The sequence below is a fragment of the Ustilago hordei genome, assembly GCF_900519145.1.
Source record: "Ustilago hordei strain Uho2 genome assembly, contig: UHO2_contig_03, whole genome shotgun sequence".
NCBI classification, from domain to species: domain Eukaryota; kingdom Fungi; phylum Basidiomycota; class Ustilaginomycetes; order Ustilaginales; family Ustilaginaceae; genus Ustilago; species Ustilago hordei.
The window spans coordinates 858,132-876,642 of NW_024545288.1; the positions used below are offsets into that span (position 1 = coordinate 858,132).

An 18,511-nucleotide genomic window follows, 5' to 3' on the forward strand; every position below is an offset into this window, starting at 1 on the left:
TGCTCCTGCTCTGGAAGGCCTCCTTGACACTGATCCTTGTCAGGGGTCTCTTCAACTCTGCTCCTCCCCCTCATCCTTCCTATCCTTCCCATCCACTGTGTGATGCTGCTCTCTGGTCCCACTTCTCTCATGCCCTGTGGATGGACAGTCTTCGTGCTGCTTCATCATAGTCAGGAGCCACTCCCACTTCATCTGGGTGGTGACTTGCACCCCTTCATCTCCCTCCTGTTGTTGGCACCCATCTGCTTGCACCAACTTCATCATTGTGTCAGGCCCCTACTTCATCTGGTGGCAACCTCTCCCTTGTTTGTTGTCCTCCCTGTCCTATTGGCAATAGAGGCTTCCCTCGAACTGGTTCCTGTGAGGTCTGTCATACTTAGCATGGTATTACGATTCCCACTGAGTTCTGTAGTAATGATGTCATTCCTACTGATCTGGACAAGTTATGCCATAGAGTCATTTCTACTATGGATCTTGGTGGACTCTGCCTTAAGCTCTCGCTTTGCCCAATTCCTCGATTCCTGCACTCCTCTTCATATGACTTCAACCCTTCTTGTCTCCTGCGCATCTGGTCCCATGACACCACTCCAATGAAGTGGGAAAGGCCCCTGTCGATTATGAAGCAGCACAAGGACTGACCCGTCCACAGGAAGCAAGGGAAGCGGTGCCAACAAGCAGCATCGTAAGGGAGACAAGACCGATGTCAGAGGTCTCGCACCTGAAACCTGATATCTGTAGTAGGAATGCATCTATTATGAATCCTGTTGAGATATGTGACAACATGTTGTGTATTACTGTTCCTGTCAAGATATGTAGTAGAGAAGCCTCTATGACTTTTCTCACCTGAAGATGTAGTAGTGGGTTTGCTATTGCAGGTTTTGACTGACTGCTGTGGACACTCCATCCAGAGGTAGCTTGGCACAATCAATAACTTATATGAACTTTGCACTGACACCAAGATATGGTGTGAGTATGATTACTGGTGGTGCTGACACAAGTGTCCAGTGTGTTGACTGAGTGCTTGAGATGATCCCCAGACCACAGTGGATGACTGCCTTCGGTTCTATGATCGAGAGAGCCAGACTGCAGTATGAACCACCTTCGGTGTTGATTGATGTCAATGAGTGGTGATACAACACATGTGCTATGTAGAAGCAATGCTCTGCAATTGCTACTGTTGATGGAATACTAATGTATACCTATTGTGAAAGCTATAACTAGTACTGTATGGTGTAGAGTGGATGGGGATCCACTCATTAGCTACAACGAGGAGCATGGTTATATACCATTTGTCAGGGGTCTCGCGCCTGAAACCCAGGTCGGTCTGTCGAGATACTTGGTGACTATCAAACTGTGCGACAGCTATTGTCTCGGTATCTGTCTCAGCGAGCTAGTCATTCAGTGACTATCAAGTTGCACAGTGACAGCAGGTGGCATTCGTTGTATATACTATTGTAGGTTTCGGCTGACCTCTGTGGACACTCCATTCAGGGGTAGCTCAGCATGATCAATATCAATGTGTAGGTTATGTTGACACCAAGGTCTGGTGTGAATGTTGATGATGATGAGGTTGATGGTGTTGGTGATAAGGTTGGTGAATGTTGATGATAATGAGGTTGATGGTGTTGGTGATAAGGTTGGTGGTGTCAACATGAGTGTCCAGTGTGTTGACTGATGCTTGAGGTGATCCCCAGACCACAGTGGACTACTGCCTTCAGTTCTATCTATATCCAGACCGCTAACCTGCTATGGGGCGCCTTCGGACATCAGGTAGTGGTGATACAACACACACACTACAATGAGGAGCAACCTTGATAGATTGCTGCTATTCTGATTGAAAACTAATGAGTACTTATGTTTCTAAAGTATTGACTAGTTGTATGGTGAGTAGAGTGGATGAGGATCCACTCAACCTTTGATGATGAGAAAGCATGGTTATATACCTCTTCACAGCATCGCCAGCAATGCTGCTCCTGCTCTCTCTCCAGAGAGTACCTTCTTCATCGAGTACTGTTCAGGGGCCTCTCCTGCTTGGCACCCCTGTGCCTCTTGAGCTGTGTCGACTCCTTCGACACTGCTCCTCCTCCTTGCTATCCTGCTGCTTGTTTGGCACCCCTGTGCCTCCTGAGTGGTGTCGACTCCTTCAACACTGCTCCTCCTCCTCATGACCTGGTGTCGACTCCTTCGACACTGCTCCTCCTCCTTAGGACCTGCTTGCCAGTGTCCTATACACTGCTCCTTCTCCTTTGACTGGTGACAGTTCCTTTGACTCTTGTCTCTCAAGCCCCTGAGTGGTAACCATCTGCATGCTCCTTGAGCTTGGTCCCCTTTGTGGCTGTGCCTGCTCCTTGAGCTTGGTCCTCCTCATGGCTGTGCCTGGCCTTCCTCACATATGGCTCAGTGCTCCTTTGCATGTGAGTCCATAGGAGTCCATGGTCTCCATGGAGACTGCACTATGACCATGCTCTCTACTGGTATCGACTAGATCTCTACCTGTGCCCCTCTCATATGAACCAGTGACCCTCCTGCTTCCTGAGCATTTAGGCCCATGACACCATTATTGCAGCATCACCTGCGACACTGCTCCTGTTCTGGGAGGCCTCCTCAATCCTGCTCCTCCTCCCTGTCTCTCCTATCCTCTTGGTGATGCCGCTTGTTGGCACTACCTCCCTTGCCTCTTGTGGATGGATGGTCCTCCTGCTATCTCATCATTGTCAGGGGCCAGCCCCACTTCATCTGGGTGGCAACTTGCGCCCCTTTCATCATATCCTCCTCTTGCCATATCGGTGATAGAGGCATCTCTTAAACTGATCCTCATTAGGTCTGTCATATGAGCATGGTATTACCATTCCCACTGAACTCTGTGGTAATGACCTCATTCCTACTGATCCTGGTGAGTTCTGCCATAGAGCCATTTCTACTACTGATCTCAGTGAACTCTGCCTTAAGCTCTCGCTTAGCCCAATCCCATGATTTCTGCACTCCTCTTCATATGACTTCGGATCTTCTTGCTTCCTGCACATCTGGTCCCATGACATAGATCCCCATCCACTCTACACCTTACATTACTAGCTATAACTTCACAATAAGTATACTTAGTAGATTTGTCATCAGTAGCAATTGCAGAGCATTGCTACTACCATAGTGTGTGTGTTGTATCACCACTTGACACCATCCAAAGGCAGTTCATTCTGCAGTCTGGATATCAATTGACACCAAAGGTGGGTTCATACTGCAGTCTGGCTCTCTTGATCTTATACTGAAGGCAGTTGTCCACTGCAGTCTGGGGATCAATCAACTAAATCAACCATCAACACACTGGACACTTGTGTCAAGACAAACATATTCACACCAGACCTTGATGTCATCTAAAAGAAACTATTGGATATTGATCATGCTGAGCCACCTCTGGACAGAGTGTCCCCAGCAGTTAGTCAAAATCTGTGATAACCCTTAATTACAAGTTATTCAAGCAAAAAAGGTCCTAGAAGGCTTCTACAGCTGATTCCAGCAAGAATAATTATAGAAGGCTGTTACAATTGATCTTGCCAAAATTGATTGTAATCAACCTTTACCATAGATTTCGGGTTTCAGGTGCGCGACCGCTGACAATTGCCACAGACCATGTTGGTGTTTGAAGTGTTCTTGCTTAGTATGATGGTAGTGCTATTGCTCAATGACGACAACAACCCAAATGAGGGGTATCCGGCTAAATTAGGAAATTACCCGACTGTCCTCAAACTTGCATACAGGGTCTGTACAGTATCTGTACTGCTCTGTGACGCTCTTAAAGGCATGCTGGCCTTCTTTACACTGTGGCGCTATTCTGCTGAATCACTCAGCGACTTGGAGGCCAGATTTGGACTTTCCTGTCTTGGCTGCGACAATAGACACAAGCAGATCCTCTCGCATGACAGGGAACTCGGCCCGTCCTCCTTCTTCCTAGTGTTTTACCTTCGTCGCTTCTTTCTTCTTCCCGACCAGCCATCCTTCCTGTCGCAAACGCTTCGAGAAACTATCATCATCTCGTCGTGTTGACAGCTGAACAACATGTCCGAACCCAAACCAGCTCCAGTCCTTGATCCGGACCAGGCTGCTGCTGTTGGCGCTACTCCAGCTTCGACTCTTTCTGCAGCACAGCCCACCGATCCAAAGATGCCAGCTGCTGAAGACCCCGCCAAACTCAAGGCTACTCACCAAGAGACGCAGGAAGCTGCCAAGTTTGCAAACAAGGAAAACGTCTCTGCTCCTGCTGCAGCACTTGACCATGAGGCCCATCTTCACGAGGTTCCCAAGGCCGAGGTCGCACCTAGGCGCGTCACCGATCTCACAGGTACTCAAAATCACGTTCCCGCACCTGCGCCTGGCGATTCCAAGCGACCCATCGAGCCCGAACTCGAAGACCTGGGCTGGAGCGAAGAGCCCACTGTGCCCATTCCTGTCTTGCACGGCATGAAGAATGAGTCGCTCTGGCTTCTTGTTCGTCGATTCAACAAGCAGACCTACCGTGTCAAAGCACTTGAAGACGACGCCAAGGTCTCCAAAAGGGACTTTGACATGTACATATCCAACCAGGAGGAGTTTCAGCCCGATAAGCTCAAGGCTACTTTTGAACGTTTTTACATCACTGTCGTGGTCGGCACCGTGGCTTTCATCCAGCACATTGCTCGTCTTCGTTCCTGGTCCGAGCCTAAGCGTACAGGTGGATTCATGGTGGTCTATATCGCTGCTTGGGTGTTGGACCTGCTGGTACCCACCTCGTTGATTCTGATTCTAGTTCTCATCCTCTCGCCTCGTGCGAGAACCGTTCTTTTCCCCTCTGCTCCGCTCGCCGCCATCGATCCCAAAACAGGACAAGCCAAGGCACCCAAAGCAGGCCATCTCGGTAGCAAGAGCAGTCTGACAGGTGCTGCTGAAACTTTCGAGGGTGAAGCCGTCGAGCAGGAAGCGTCCAACTTCGTTGGTGCCCTTGGCAGTGTCGCACTGAGCACTGCTGCTGGCAAGTCTTCCAACCAGGGCGCTGAGGCCTTCCGTGACGAAGACGAAGAGGGCTCGGACGACAGCGACGACGATACTTCTTCCGTCAAGAAAAGCAACTCGACTACCAAGAAGTCCAAAAAAGACGCAGAAGACAAGATCCCTGACCCAACCAACGTAGCAGCTGTATCGCACTCTGCACAGAGCAAAGCTGCCGGCGAAAAGGCGGGTCATCCAGACAAGGGCGATCACACCAAAAAGCCCACGGAGCAAGCCATCTTTGCCAGCCTCGCACCCTTCATGCACATCCTCAACAACGTTTGCGACGACTACGAGCGATTTGGCAACGCGCTTTCCCCGACACCACCTTTCTCCCGCTGGGTGCCTCGATACCGATTGGCTGGTGCCATCGTCCCCGTTCTGTTGGCTTCCTTCTTCATCAACGAGACCATGATCTACAAGGGCTCTACTTTCGGTATGGGTTTCGCGCTGTTCGGGCAACCTCTGATCGATCGAGTCAAGTTCCCAGAAGTCATTGCTTTTCTCGACCGCAATGTTCCGGACTGGAGAGAGTACCTCGAGTTGCGATTCATGTTGCTGCGTGGTGTTCCCACCAATGCCCAGCTTACCGTTACTTTGCTTAGGATTGGAGAGGCCAACAAGTCACCCCTTCCTCCTCCCCCGCCTACTGTTGTCTCTCCACCACCCAAGGCATTGCACGGATCCGACATGGCTGATCACCCCGACCTACCCCCTGAGTATGCTGAGCAACTCGCGGAAGCACAGGCAGAAGACGTAGCTAGCCTTTCAGATGGCGAAGACGAATCAGCCACCGATCCCAAAACGGGCAAGAAAGGCAGTAAAGTACTTAGCATCCTCAAAGGCGTCACCAAAGCAGGTGTTGAAACTGCTCTCGGAGTCAATCGTGTCAAAGCAACCACCATCCAATCTATGCACGCTAAAGCCAAGCTCGGCGTGGTTCAATCCGAAGCAGCTGCCAAGAAATACGCAGCCGACGGCCCAGTCAAATTTCAAGCCCGTTACAAGGGAAAGAAAGGTCACGTGTACATTCTTACCACCGCCGCCACACCCTCCGTTGCTTTCGAACGAAAGGGCAATGCAAGCCCAATCGCTGCCGCTGCAGCTGCTAGCAAGGAAAGCTCAGCAAGTTCGGCTGCAGAAACAGCACAAAGGTTGGTACAGCAAAAAGGCGCGACGTTCACTATTGCGATTGATGAGATCAAGGAGATTCACAAGGTGGGAGGTTTGGGCTGGAAGGGGAAGCTCGTTGTGGGTTGGGCGTTGGGTGGGGAAGTTGCGGATGGCATTGAGATTGTGGATAAGCAGGGTAAGGTGTATAAGTTGACAGCGATGGGAAGGAGGGATGAAGTCTTTAACAGATTGATTTCGCTTGGTAATCAGAAGTGGGAGGCTTTCTAAGCCTTCGATTCACGCAGAAGGCACTCTTTTTAACGTGGCAGTTCTGTTCCGCTCTCACTATATCCTAGCCTCACTCTTGTGTTCAATCCACGATCCTGGACCACTCTATGCAAGACACGTATGAGGAATGTGTGACATTCCTATTCCGCTATGATCACATGCTGTTGACTCCACCAGCACCCCAATCCCAGAGCCATTCATCCAATTCAAACTTGACCCGTTTCGCCAGAACTGCTACGACGCTATAACTGACATTCGTCCTGAAGTTGATGCTTGTACCCAACTTGTCCTGTGCACTCGTCCTCACTAGCATCCTCCTCGCCACCAGTCCGTTGATCTGCGAATACACGGACAAGCTTTTACTTCTGTATTCCCACAGAGTTGATCTGTCATTCTCTTTTTCCTTCTCTCCGCCACCACCACTGCTGGACGAAAGATCGTTGTCCGGGTTAAGAGAGCTATAGACCATGGACATCTCTGGCGCAGCCTCTGTGATCAGCGCTTGAAATATGGAAAGAAGGCGGTCGATAGGAAAAGGTTTAGGTCCCAAAAGCTGTTGTCGATTGAGATTTTCGGTTTGACCATCTTCATTTGTCGCCCTCGGCGCGCTTTTTGATGATCTACCCCTTCGACCACTAGCAGCATTTCGACCTCTACCAGGACCTAACTTCCTCCCGCCCTTCAGTAACTTTCCTTTCCCACTTCCGGAACTTAGACTCAGCAGCGAATCGTCCCTCAAGAAATACCTTACATCTAACCGGCTTGGATTGTAAGACGCGAGGAAACTCGCAATGACCAAGAAAGTCGGAATGAGCGCCAAAGAGGGTAGAAGGGAGATTGTCGCTTGAGAGGAAGCTGAACGCATACGTTCAAGGGAAGCTGTCTCGCGTTCGAGCCATTCTTCTTCGTCCAGCTTGCGTTCTTCGTCTATCATTTCTACTCCTTCCATTTCCAACGCTGGATCGAGGGATGGGTTGGAGGGTGTTGAAGAGGCCGAAAGACGTGCAGAGCTAGCTTGAATACTTTTTATGCGTGATTCTTGCGTCCATTCTCTTGGACCCATTTCTCGGGTCTGCAGTCGAACGATAACGTCTTTGAACAGGTGCGAGGAGGAGAGAAGTAACGTTTGAACGTCGTTCGTCATACATTCCCTTGTTTGGACGGGAACGACAAAGCTGTGCCAAACAGCAGCACTCATCGTCCTCAACTCTTCAATGTCGCGGACGTTGGACCGCACAGAGTCGTAAAACACGCCGACGAATTGTTCGTACAGCCCTCGAAGTGTCTGTTCGGTGACCTGCGCTCCTGAGTTCGCCTTGCGCAGTTTGAGAAGGGTGGAACGTTTGCACAGTGCAGGAGACGTTTTGGCGTGCATTTGCGCCGACTGTACAGACGAGCCGTAGGATTGCCAGAGTAAGGGAAAATCCTGCGCGAGAATCGAGAGAATGTCTGTTCGAGTGAGACGCGGAAAGCGAACAGTGATCGGTGCATGCGCTACAGTCAATCCACTCGGCGTCCTATACTGAGACCAAGCCAGAGTGGAGATGAAAACTGTACTTAACCTCCCCGCCTTCCCTATAAGAGAGGGAAGTCGACAAAAAGCAGTCCAGACATGTTCAGGCCACAAATCTCGAATCCTTTCCGCATCCTTGATCACCAGCACCACTCTACACTTCGACTGAGCATCGATAAGGGTGCCAATACGCCAGAGAAAGTAGTCTAACGAAGGTTCAGGACGGCGGTGATTGACTTTGGATCCGCTGGCTACTGTTTGGTCGGTTGGAATGGTGGAGATTTGTGATTCGAGCGAAGTGAGGATGGTGCGGAAGAGTGTTGTAGGGTTGATCGAGGTGAGAGGCGAGACGCTACACCATAGTAGCGGTGTTTTGGATTGGGAAGGGGAATGGGCGAAGTTGGTGAGAAGGTCCGAGACGAGTCGTGCGGCGGTGTTTGGGCTGCATGCGTCTTGTAGTAGGAGTGAAGGTGGGAGTGGCTGGGAGGACTGGCCGAGAAGGCTTGTGAGAGATGCAAGCTGGTGTTGCCTCCCAGCGTGGGATTGGTGAGGTGCCATCTTGAACACCAGCGAACAAGAGGCGGAGATAACATGGTGTGATAGGAAGGATCGATGGTGTCGGTGTTGGTCTCGAGATGAAAGCACGGACGACCCTGAATCGTGAATCGCGTTTGGTAGACCTGTGGATCGGGGAGTGGAGGTCCGCTTCGGGAATTTTTCATCTGCGAAGTCACCTTTTGAGCTTGGTCCCTTTCTGACTTCCCCCCTTCCTTTCGCTTTCATCACATCGATTGATCAGCCAGGTCGACAAAGGCAACATGGAGCTTCTCATCTTATCGTCAATATCATAGAGACGATGCTTGATCATCTACAGCGGAGAAGCTGGCGGTCGCTGCTGGTGACAGCTCACACGAGCTCAGCAGGGGCCCGTGTCGCTTCCAGCACCACCAGGACACCAGCTCGAGCGCTGTCATCAAGTAGCGCCAGAAAGGAACCTCTCGCTAGACCATTAAAGTGTCGCTCGTCTCCACAGAACCAATCCAATCCTATGGGCCGCTCACAACGCCGAGGCTTGCACTTCAGCCACGACTTAACCAATCGACCAGGCCCCGGCACTCTCTCGGCGCACAAAGCCACACCCTTGGACGAAGTCACCAGACTCCGCGAGCTCATCAATCGAGCCAACGCAACCAACTCCAAACTCTCCAAAGAGCGCATCCTTTCCGAGTTCGACGACCTGATCCCACTGCTCGCATTTCTCTACGACCCATACTGTCGGCTTCACGTCACTTCTTCAGCCGTGCACAACTATCTCCAGCAAAGAAAGAGGGACGAAGATCGGCAGAGCAACCAGGCTCCACTCCTCAACAGGCCCTCAAATAGGTCGAGGGACAAAACTCGTGCGGCTGCTTTGAGGGCTAAACAGGAGGACCAGGCCACAGAGCGAATACCGGCTACCCTGCTCGAACTGTTTCATTTGCTAGCTTCTCGAAAAGTCACAGGTCATGAAGCGCTGGCGGTGATACGTGTCTTCTTGGAACAGCATGGGATAATTGAACAACATGAATATGCACTGGGCGGATATGATGATCCCAAAATGTCAACGACGGAGCTGTTTCGGAAAGGTCTGTTGCGTCCGACGTCTTTGGAGATCTTTTATAGATGCCTGGATCGCAATCTCAAAGGCGGGTTTGGGGAGCGGATCCTGCAGCAAGCGTTTGCCGCCAACTCTGATGCATCAGCCAGCACGAACGGAAAGGGAAAGAATGCAGCAAAACAAGGCCGTGCAGCCGAAGCGCCAATCCCCTTCCGTGGTTCGTTCGAAGTATCTCTAGGCAGAACAGTGACGCGTGAGGAGCTACCCAGCTTGTTTGCCAGTAAGGACACGTCAAAGTGGTACGCCAGCAGGAAGCTTGATGGTGTTCGCTGTCTCTTTGTGGTGCGTCTTCAGAAAGAATTCGATGGGAATGGGTCAGCTTGGTGGAAAGTTGCGTCGATTCAAGCGCTGTCGCGTGGCGGAAGGCCTTTCTCAACGCTAGCTGTGCTGGAGAAGGAGCTTGCGAGCTTGCTGCCTTCCTGGCCTGGACTGACGGACTTGCTGGACGACTCTTCAGGCTCAACATCCTCTGAAAGTTCTGCGATGTCGGGCATGGCAACCCTCATCCTCGATGGTGAAGTATGCATTCTTCGACCTCCAGAACAAGCATCTCCGTCTGCGGCAAAGCAACTCGACGCTACCATATCATCCGCAGAAGGCGACCCAGCCAAGACAGAGCAGCCCGTGGTTGAAGACTTTGCGGCCGTTGTCGGCCTGATCAAGCGTAAGAACTACACAATACCCGAACCAGCCTTCTTCCCGTTCGATCTCCTAACCCTGGACGAGTTTACTCAATGGCGGTCTAACTCCCCTTCCAAACCCACTTTCTCAAAACGACTCGCATCCCTCGAATCCCTCGTCATCTCCTTCGAGGCGAATGCACGAGCACGGCACAAGCAGAGTTTGATCCGCAAGCTCTCACAGCACGTAGTTTCGAGCACAGAAGACGTCGGAGAGATGCTAGCCACGGCCTCTCAATGCGGGTGGGAAGGTCTGGTGCTGCGCCAAGACGTGCCGTATGAAGGCAAACGTAGTTCAGCCATTCGGAAGTTCAAAGAGTGGAAAGATGCCGAGTACACAGTCCAGGGAATCACCGTCGCTACTATGCGGCTGCCGATCAATGGGCGATTCGAAGAAAGGGAGGCGATGGCAGCGATTCAGATCGAGCATAAAGGGGCAAAAGTCTCGGTTGGATCTGGTTTCACACCGGAGCAAAGGGTTGAGTTTGCAAAGGATCCGAGGAAGATTGCGGGGAAGGTGGTGACTGTGGAGTACTTTGATGAGAGCACGACGATGCCGAATGGGTCAGCCAGAAGCAATGCCTCGGCCGAGGGGAATAGCGAAGGCCAAGGCGACAAAAAGGTCTACAGTCTTCGCTTCCCACGAATCAAGCAGATCTGGGGCGAAGAGCGCGACATCTAATCAACTACTCTGGAACGACAATCACATCATCATCGCCATTCCAGCCTTCAGATCAAAAGCACAAACAATGAGTACATGATAAGCAACAAGGAGACAACTTGCGATTCATGAAGCATATGTGAGAGCTAGCAATCCAAGTCTGCAAATTTAACTCCGGTATAACAGCAAAACCCGATCCTTTGTTGAGTGGAGGCTTTAGATCTTGGCCATAGCGGCGACGTCCGAGGACTGGACGTAGTCCTCGCATTCGTCGGCGATGCGCTCTTGAAGTTCGTCAAGAGAGACCTTAGCGTCTTCGACGACGAGCGACATCTGAAGCTTGCTAACACCGTAACCGATAGCGACGAGTTTGGAGGAACCCCAAATGAGACCGTCCATCTCGATAGCACGAACTGCGCCTTCGAGAGCCTTCATGTCGGTCTCGTCATCCCAAGGCTTAACGTCGAGGGTGACAAGGGACTTGGCGGCGGCAGCGGGACCCTTGGCGGCCTTCTTCTTGTTGTACTCGGCGACACGCTCGGCCTTGATACGCTCGGCCTCCTCGTCGACCTCGTCGTCGGAACCGAAGAGGTCGACATCGTCATCGTCGTCACCACCGGCAGCGGCAGCGGCAGGGGCGGCGAAGACGCCGGAGAGGAGGGAGGCAGCCTTAGACTTGTCACCAGTCAAGTCCTTGTGCTCCTGCTCGTAAGAGGTGATGTGCTCGTACCAGCGGGCGACGTGAGAGTACTTGTCAGCTCCAGGGGCCTTGCCGAGAGCCTCGTAGACGGCAACATCGGCCTGCGAGGGCGAGTGGCTGTATAGCAGCAATTGTGTAGGCAGAGATGGAGAAGAGAGTGTCAGAATCACTGTCAACTTCGGACGAGAAAGTCCACCTCGAGTGTGGTTTCTCTCTCGAATCTCCACAGCTCCGGCCAAGTTGTCCTTGCAAATATCCTTGGACCCTTCAATGAGGCGAGATGTACGTGTGCAATTGCATGGAACAAGATCAGATAGCTCGGAAAAAGTTGGGTTTCGTCAATGCAAAAAGGTCGCGGGGTCTTAAGCCGCTGGGCTCGGAAACACGGACCAAAGCAAAATATTCATCATGTTGTTCCACTGCACATAATCTATATCCCATAAAGTATCACATCTTATCAAGAAAGCAAACTTGGTTCTCCAGCTGGTCGTCTGGGTGGCGTTGTAGCTGATAGAGACTCGGGAAGAGAACCGTAGAAGAAATGGATGCTTACCCGTCAACGTAGGACTTGTCAGCGAGGAAGTCGTCGAGCTTGGAAAGGTTGGAAGCCTGGGAGAAGTCGGGAAGAGACATTGTGTAAGATGTGTGATGTGTGTGGTGGATCAGAGACGATGGTAGATGAGAAGAAGTATATTGGATAGTATCGCTCCCTCGCTGCTTCGGTGAGAAGAAAAATGGATCAAAGCGGCAAAAAAAAAAAAAAAAAAAAAAAAAAAAAAAAAAAAAAAAAAAAAAAAAAAAAAAAGAGAAAGGAAAAAAAAAACAAAAAACAAAAAAAAACAAATCCCACCAACACAGAGGACAAAAAAACAAACAGACAGCACTTCACAGAGCTGTGGCCATCCTTCCATCTTCTTCCTGGTTGGCGGACCGTGCTTGTTAGGGCTCAAAGGGCGCGAATTTCCATTTTTGTGCCAGACTGCAGCTGGTGGTGAGGGAGAGCAACACGCTTGGGCCAATGGAAATGCCGCGCTGGTGGCAAACACCCGATCACAGTCCAGCCAGATTCTGGCACGTGCAGAATTTGCCCATCTTGAAAACTGTTGTATACGACGCTCTGACATCTTGAGGAAAATAATTTGTACCCGAGTTCCGGCCTCGTTTCCACAGACGCGGAGAACAAAGAAGGGTCGTGCCTTTGGCAGCTGATGGTGAAAGGGCGACAGAATGACCGGTTTGAGCAGCGGTGAGAAGCAAGCAAACTCACACAGCATGCAGCAAGCCGCAACTGCAATCAGTCAAGAAGCCTCTCTTGTCGAATTGAGCTCTCTAAGTGTGTGGGATGACAATCGCCTTCCTCTCTTCCAACTATCCGGACGCTTTACTTCCTTACCACCGCTACTACCCTTCTTGCACGGAGCACCGCGCTGTTGAACTCCCTCCATCATCCTCCTAGCTCGTCATCCTCCTAGCTCGTCATCTCACCTTCCGCGTCAGTAATCTGCTGAGCCCTCAGCAGCCATCAGCCTGATCCCACCATCACCCCATCCCAGGCCTCCTTTGCTCCCGCCCTCTCGATCCCTGCATATTCCATTCTACCAACATCACTACGATCTCCGTACGCGTACGTGTAGTCGCCGCTGCTCTCCACCATGAAGCAGCAGTCCGTAGCCGGGGCATCCGCCGTGGGCCCATCTCGCGGTCTCCAATCCACCAGCACCCACAAGAATGGCACCAAAAACGCTAGTACCGGCATCGGCGGTCTCCCCGGAGGAGTAGTTGGCCCCGAAGCAGCTGGTCTCGATCCATCCGGTCCTGAACACTTCTTCGTCACCCTCGCCGCCTACGCAGATGCGCTTGACGCTTTACCTCTCGACCTCACCCGCAGCTTCTCCGACCTTCGCGAGCTCGACGCCGTCCTCGGCTCACACCTCAACAGCCTCACCGCGCGTCTCAACCATCTCACTGCGCTGATTGAAGATCCCGGTGTTGGCCAAGGTCAGCGTCTTCTCGCGCTCAAAGAAGTTGCAGAGGAGGCACGCGCCTACAAGATGGGAGGCGAGGACAAAATCCGCGTAGCTCTCAACACTGCCGAAACCATCATCAGCCATACTGACTACATTGACGCGTTGGATGCTCAGCTTGATCGCTTCCCTGAGATTTCGGCGTTGCTCAATCCGACCAAACATCTCAAGCTCGACCAGTACTACGTGCCTGGTTCGCTCAAGGATCGGAAGCTCATCACATCGCTCGACAGCCACGCGGGTGCAATCGGCAGCTCGGGTACAGCAGATGTCAACGGTGCGGGCGGATCGAAGAAGAAAAAGGTTGGCACTCATGTTGCTGCTGCGAGTGCTGCAGGTGGGAAGAGCCACAAAGCTTCCGATACAGCCTCTGTTGCAGGTTCGACAGCTGGTGGGGCGAGCTCGAACAGCAAGAAGCGTAAAGCTATCTCTGGTACTGCTGTTGGTGGTTCTTCTACAAGTGCTGGTTCTAAGGTCGCCAAGTCTTCCGGCTCAGGCAAAGGAGACGAGGATGTCAAGTCCGCCGCCAACGGGGCCAGTACGCACAAGAAGAAGACTGATGGTAGCTCTCATACTGCCGGAAGCGGAAGCAAGTCGAGCAGTCATGCGGCGAACAGCAACACACGTCTTCCGCGCGCAGCACATGCGCATGGCATCTATACGGAGGACGACGAAGAGGGTCCCAATGGTCGCAAAGATGGTGCTTCGCGAAGAGGTGCTGCTGGCGACGCGGATGAATCTTCTGCCAGTCGCAGCAGGAACAGCCGCGCAGTACGCACCGCCACCACAACCCAACGCAGCGATGACGACGACGAAGAGCTCGACGATCCCGACGCAGACGAAGAAGAAGAGGCCATGCGATCTTCAACCTCCAAATCTCGCAGTCGAGCCGGTCGTTCCGGTGCCGCCAACTCTTCCACCTCCCGCGCTAGAGGCGGTGCAGCCAGTGCAGCAGCTAACTCCCCCCACACCGGCTCCACTTCCGCTTCTCGTGCAGGCAGTCCAGCTTCGGCTGCAGACGGAGGCGATGATGCGGACGAAGCACGTTACTGCTTCTGCAACAATGTCTCGTACGGTGATATGATCGGATGTGATGACGACGATTGTGAGAGGGAATGGTTCCATTTGGGTTGTGTGGGGTTGACGAAGCCTCCTCAGGGTACTTGGTATTGTGAAGCTTGTTTGGAGAGAAGAGCGGCTAATGGTAGGGGAGGAAAGAGTAAGAAGGCTAAAAACGGCGGTGGGAGCAAGTCCAAGGTTCGTCGTTAGAGAGCATTCCCAGACGAGCAGAGTTTCTGCACCGTCGTTACCACTACCATATACCATCTGTCACCTTCGATTCCGGTTTGTGTTCCTTTTGTTCGCTGTATTCCGTATGCTGTGACTTGCTTTCAATATCTTGTTAGTCATAGTCTGTGACCGAGTCTGTGGAGAGAAGGTGTAAGGTGAATAAAGTGCGAGTGTTATTGTCGAATCGGGGAATAGGATCGACGATAAACGAGACAAGCGTCTGGAGCCAAGTTGCGGCGAATTTTCGGAAGATTTCGATTCTTTCGAAGCCGCATGGCGTCACAAAACGTTCAAATGTGCCGAATTCACCAATCTTTCGTGTCGGTCTCTTTGCTTGCTTGCTTGCTGGCTTGCTGGCTTGCTGGCTGGCTGGCTGGCTGGCTGGCTGGCTGGCTGGCTGGCTGGCTGGCTGGTCGTGCAGTGACGCCATCGTCCCTCGTAAACTTTGATTGGTTCTCGATCTTTCGCTCGCACATCTGACCCTGTAGATCTTCTCCATTCTATATAAACACTTACCTTGCTCCTTGGTCTTCCTATTCCTTTTCCCTTAGCATCAGACTCTATCACACCGACATCACCTGAACGCAAACGCAAAGATGACATCTCCAGCCAATTCCCCACCCTCCTCAGTCCCCTCCTCACCCCGTCGTAGCCTCTTCTCCCTGCCCGGACTATCCAAGAAGAACCACCACCCTTCCTCCACCGACGGCAGCACCACTCCCGGAGGTCAAATCACCCAAATCGCCCAGACGCCCATCCTCGAATCCTCCAACCCGCTCGAAAAGTCTTCTATCCCCGCCGAAGCCCGCGAACAACAAATTGTCGGTGTTCCGGGTGCAAAACTCTCTTCCGAATCCGCTAAGATCCTTATCGCACTCGATGGAACCGAGGCTGGCGACAAAGCCTACAAGTACCTCCTCGAGAATAAAGTCCTCAATACCGACAGCCACGTCTTTTTGTGCACTGTTTTGCCGGCAAATATCATTTCGACGCCCTGGGTTGCGGGCCCGCTAACTATCGATACAGAGAAACACAACGAGCTGTTGAAGCAGATTCGAGCACAGGCGGTCGAGAAGTTGGAGCCCTACAAACAGCAACTCAAGCAGAAAGGGTTTAATGTAACAATTCACGTATTGCACGGTGACGCAAGAGCAAGTTTGGTAAGGGTAGCAAACTATCACCACGTCGATTTGGTATTGGTGGGTAAGAGAGAGAGGAACTGGAAGAAAGGTTTGACTACGTCGGGGACTGTCAGTAGTTATTTGGTTAGTCATTCAAGTGCGCCGGTGCTTGTTATCAAGTAGAATGCAACCAGCATCAGCATGGTTTTGAATCTGTTCTAGTCACCCAGCATACGTGAAATGCAAATGGTAGACACGATACGCTGTAATATGCACGACAGTCGATCCGATGTGTGAATGAATTAGAGTTGCGAGAATGACCAAATAAGAGAACCGTACGAAGCTATAATTTGCGATGATGAGTGTAGTAGAGTGAGATTGAGAGTCTGATACCTGTTTGTCTCAAAAAGAGACCAGCTATGCTCCCGAACGAACAGCAACAAAGTCCATTGCTATTTAGTGCTCCCTCCCAATCTGCAACCACCTAGTATCAGGAATAATCCTCCCCTTGTTATTCTTCTTCACCGCCAGTGCCCCCCTCCCCCACCCGGTCCCAATCACCCTTGCATCCCAAGGCAAGTTTTCCGGATACAGCCCTTGCAATCCCGAATTCGGGGCAGGACACCAATTCAGCAGATCCGCAATTTCCGGAGCCGAACTCATATATGGATGAAACCTTCTCGTCGGATTCCTTTCAATCCTCTTCTCCTTCAATCTACCATGACAACCGTACATATCCTTATCGTACAGCACATACGCTTTCACTTTCTCCCCCCTGTACTGGACACTCGCTTCGGCATCGGATAGCTCATCGTCGATGCCGACGTACTGGAAGGTTCGTTCGCCGTTTTTGAGAAATCCTTGCGTGTTCCATCGGACTGCTTTTGCGTGGAGTTCTTCGAAGCGGGCCTTTTTGAAACCGTAACCGACAACAGTGATCCGTCCGGGATAGTGGCCAGTGTATTCGCGGAAACGGGCAATGGAGAAGAGGAGGTTTTCGAAGCTGTCCAGTGCGAAGTTTTCGGTTGTCATTCGGGCATCTTGCAGTCCGTGACGGGTGGCTACAGCTGCGTTGGCATGTGCGAGACCTCCTATCGAGGACGATGAGGAAGATGAGGAAGATGTTGAGTTGCTGAGACTTCCCGCAATCATCGGCAATTCGAGATTAGCAGCAATAGCAAGAGAGAAATACGACTCAGCCTCCGTCTGAAGCGAATTAGGTCTAGTCTGACCACCCGAGAAAACCAGAAGCGCACTAGGATCTTCATTTGTAACCTGGACACCCTTTTCGATGTGCTTATAGAAAGACTTTACGCTTCCACCTTTCTGATAGTCTTCGAGGATCCAATTTGCGTCGTTGTCCTTGCCGTTGACGTCGCAACCAGCCCAGATGGCGTGGCCTGTGACGATCACGAGGTGGTTGAGATGGTCGGTACCGTTGCGAGGTGGTGGTACAGAGGCACTGAGCTGGTCGGGGGTATAACCGTGGAAGGATTGCCAAGAGGAGAGACCTAGTGGTGGAGAGTCCCTGGCGCGAGAGAAGAGCATGTATCGGAGATTGAGGAGCGCGGAAAAGCCGGCAAAGCCAAGAAGTAGAAGGATGCCGAGATTTGTGACTCTTGATCTTGCAGAGAGACGGTCGTGGAGAGAAACACCGCCTGGTTGGCCTGAGGCGCCATTCAAGGCGAGGGAGATGCCGGACTTACGAGCTCCGGAGAGGAGCCCTCCGGATGGTTTCGGTACCATCTTCGGTGTATGTGTAGGGTGTTGAGCAGAGGTGTGCTATGTCGACTTGCTGAGAGTAGATGGCGTGAAGAACGGTCTTTGAAGGCCTCCGGTAGAAGTAAAAGCTGTCCGCGACGACCGGGCCGATGAAAGTAAGACGCTTACGAGCCTGCTCGAGGCCAGTGCGCTGGCCTTGCGTGTGAGTGGACGAGTGCACCGTCTAATTGTGGGTCTTGTGTTCGAACGGAGAAGGATACAGAAAGCTGAAGAGGTGCGCTGCGCAGGAGAATTGAGATGGTCAAGAAGGAACAGAATGCTCATGTGGTTCTCGATGTGGACCCCGGAAAGCGGTGCAGTCTCAGGCCGTGTGGTTCGAAGCTATTCACACCATCTTGGAAGCGAACCTCGTGAAGGCGCAGAGCAGCCGCCGCACTTTGTCCAACAATTCGCACACACGCAGCTTCGATTTTGGCAGCCATCTTCCAGAGTTGCCAGAGTCAGGATTGCCGTGCTGTGTTAGAGCCCGAGCGTTTGATGCGATTTCGCAGATCGGGCAGCTGAACCGCAGATTTGTCCCTCGAACTTGATGGACCAGCGAATCGAAGCAACCTCTTTTTCCGATCCCTCGATGCTCTTCTGCACTTTTCTCACGCTGTTTCTTTGCTCATGGACTGACTATCAAAGTGTCGTGAGCAGCTTAACAGTCATGTTGGCGGTTTTCGG

The 18,511-nt window shown here is 51.9% G+C and overlaps 7 protein-coding genes across 7 annotated transcripts; 4 read left to right on the forward strand and 3 right to left on the reverse strand.

Annotated features, from left to right (window-relative positions):
* Positions 1-4,050: 4,050 nt before the first annotated feature.
* UHO2_01884 (uncharacterized protein) lies at positions 4,051-6,417 on the forward strand (the record flags this gene model as incomplete). The annotated part of the gene is made up of 1 exon (XM_041559321.1): positions 4,051-6,417. The coding sequence occupies one exon, from the start codon at positions 4,051-4,053 to the stop codon at positions 6,415-6,417; it is 2,367 nt and encodes a 788-aa protein (XP_041415255.1).
* Positions 6,418-6,571: 154 nt separating this feature from the next.
* UHO2_01885 (uncharacterized protein) lies at positions 6,572-8,488 on the reverse strand (the record flags this gene model as incomplete). Its single annotated transcript, XM_041559322.1, has 1 exon — positions 6,572-8,488. One exon carries the CDS (start codon positions 8,486-8,488, stop codon positions 6,572-6,574), a length of 1,917 nt encoding a protein of 638 aa, XP_041415256.1.
* A 298-nt stretch (positions 8,489-8,786) lies between these two features.
* On the forward strand, positions 8,787-10,949 carry UHO2_01886 (uncharacterized protein; the record flags this gene model as incomplete). The annotated part of the gene is made up of 1 exon (XM_041559323.1): positions 8,787-10,949. The coding sequence occupies one exon, from the start codon at positions 8,787-8,789 to the stop codon at positions 10,947-10,949; it is 2,163 nt and encodes a 720-aa protein (XP_041415257.1).
* A 195-nt stretch (positions 10,950-11,144) lies between these two features.
* On the reverse strand, positions 11,145-12,261 carry UHO2_01887 (putative EFB1 - translation elongation factor eEF1beta; the record flags this gene model as incomplete). The annotated part of the gene is made up of 2 exons (XM_041559324.1): positions 11,145-11,745; positions 12,182-12,261. The coding sequence occupies 2 exons, from the start codon at positions 12,259-12,261 to the stop codon at positions 11,145-11,147; spliced, it is 681 nt and encodes a 226-aa protein (XP_041415258.1).
* A 1,019-nt stretch (positions 12,262-13,280) lies between these two features.
* Positions 13,281-14,921, forward strand: UHO2_01888 (uncharacterized protein; the record flags this gene model as incomplete). Its single annotated transcript, XM_041559325.1, has 1 exon — positions 13,281-14,921. The coding sequence occupies one exon, from the start codon at positions 13,281-13,283 to the stop codon at positions 14,919-14,921; it is 1,641 nt and encodes a 546-aa protein (XP_041415259.1).
* A 617-nt stretch (positions 14,922-15,538) lies between these two features.
* Positions 15,539-16,246, forward strand: UHO2_01889 (uncharacterized protein; the record flags this gene model as incomplete). Its single annotated transcript, XM_041559326.1, has 1 exon — positions 15,539-16,246. One exon carries the CDS (start codon positions 15,539-15,541, stop codon positions 16,244-16,246), a length of 708 nt encoding a protein of 235 aa, XP_041415260.1.
* Positions 16,247-16,519: 273 nt separating this feature from the next.
* UHO2_01890 (uncharacterized protein) lies at positions 16,520-17,809 on the reverse strand (the record flags this gene model as incomplete). The annotated part of the gene is made up of 1 exon (XM_041559327.1): positions 16,520-17,809. The coding sequence occupies one exon, from the start codon at positions 17,807-17,809 to the stop codon at positions 16,520-16,522; it is 1,290 nt and encodes a 429-aa protein (XP_041415261.1).
* Positions 17,810-18,511: the final 702 nt, after the last annotated feature.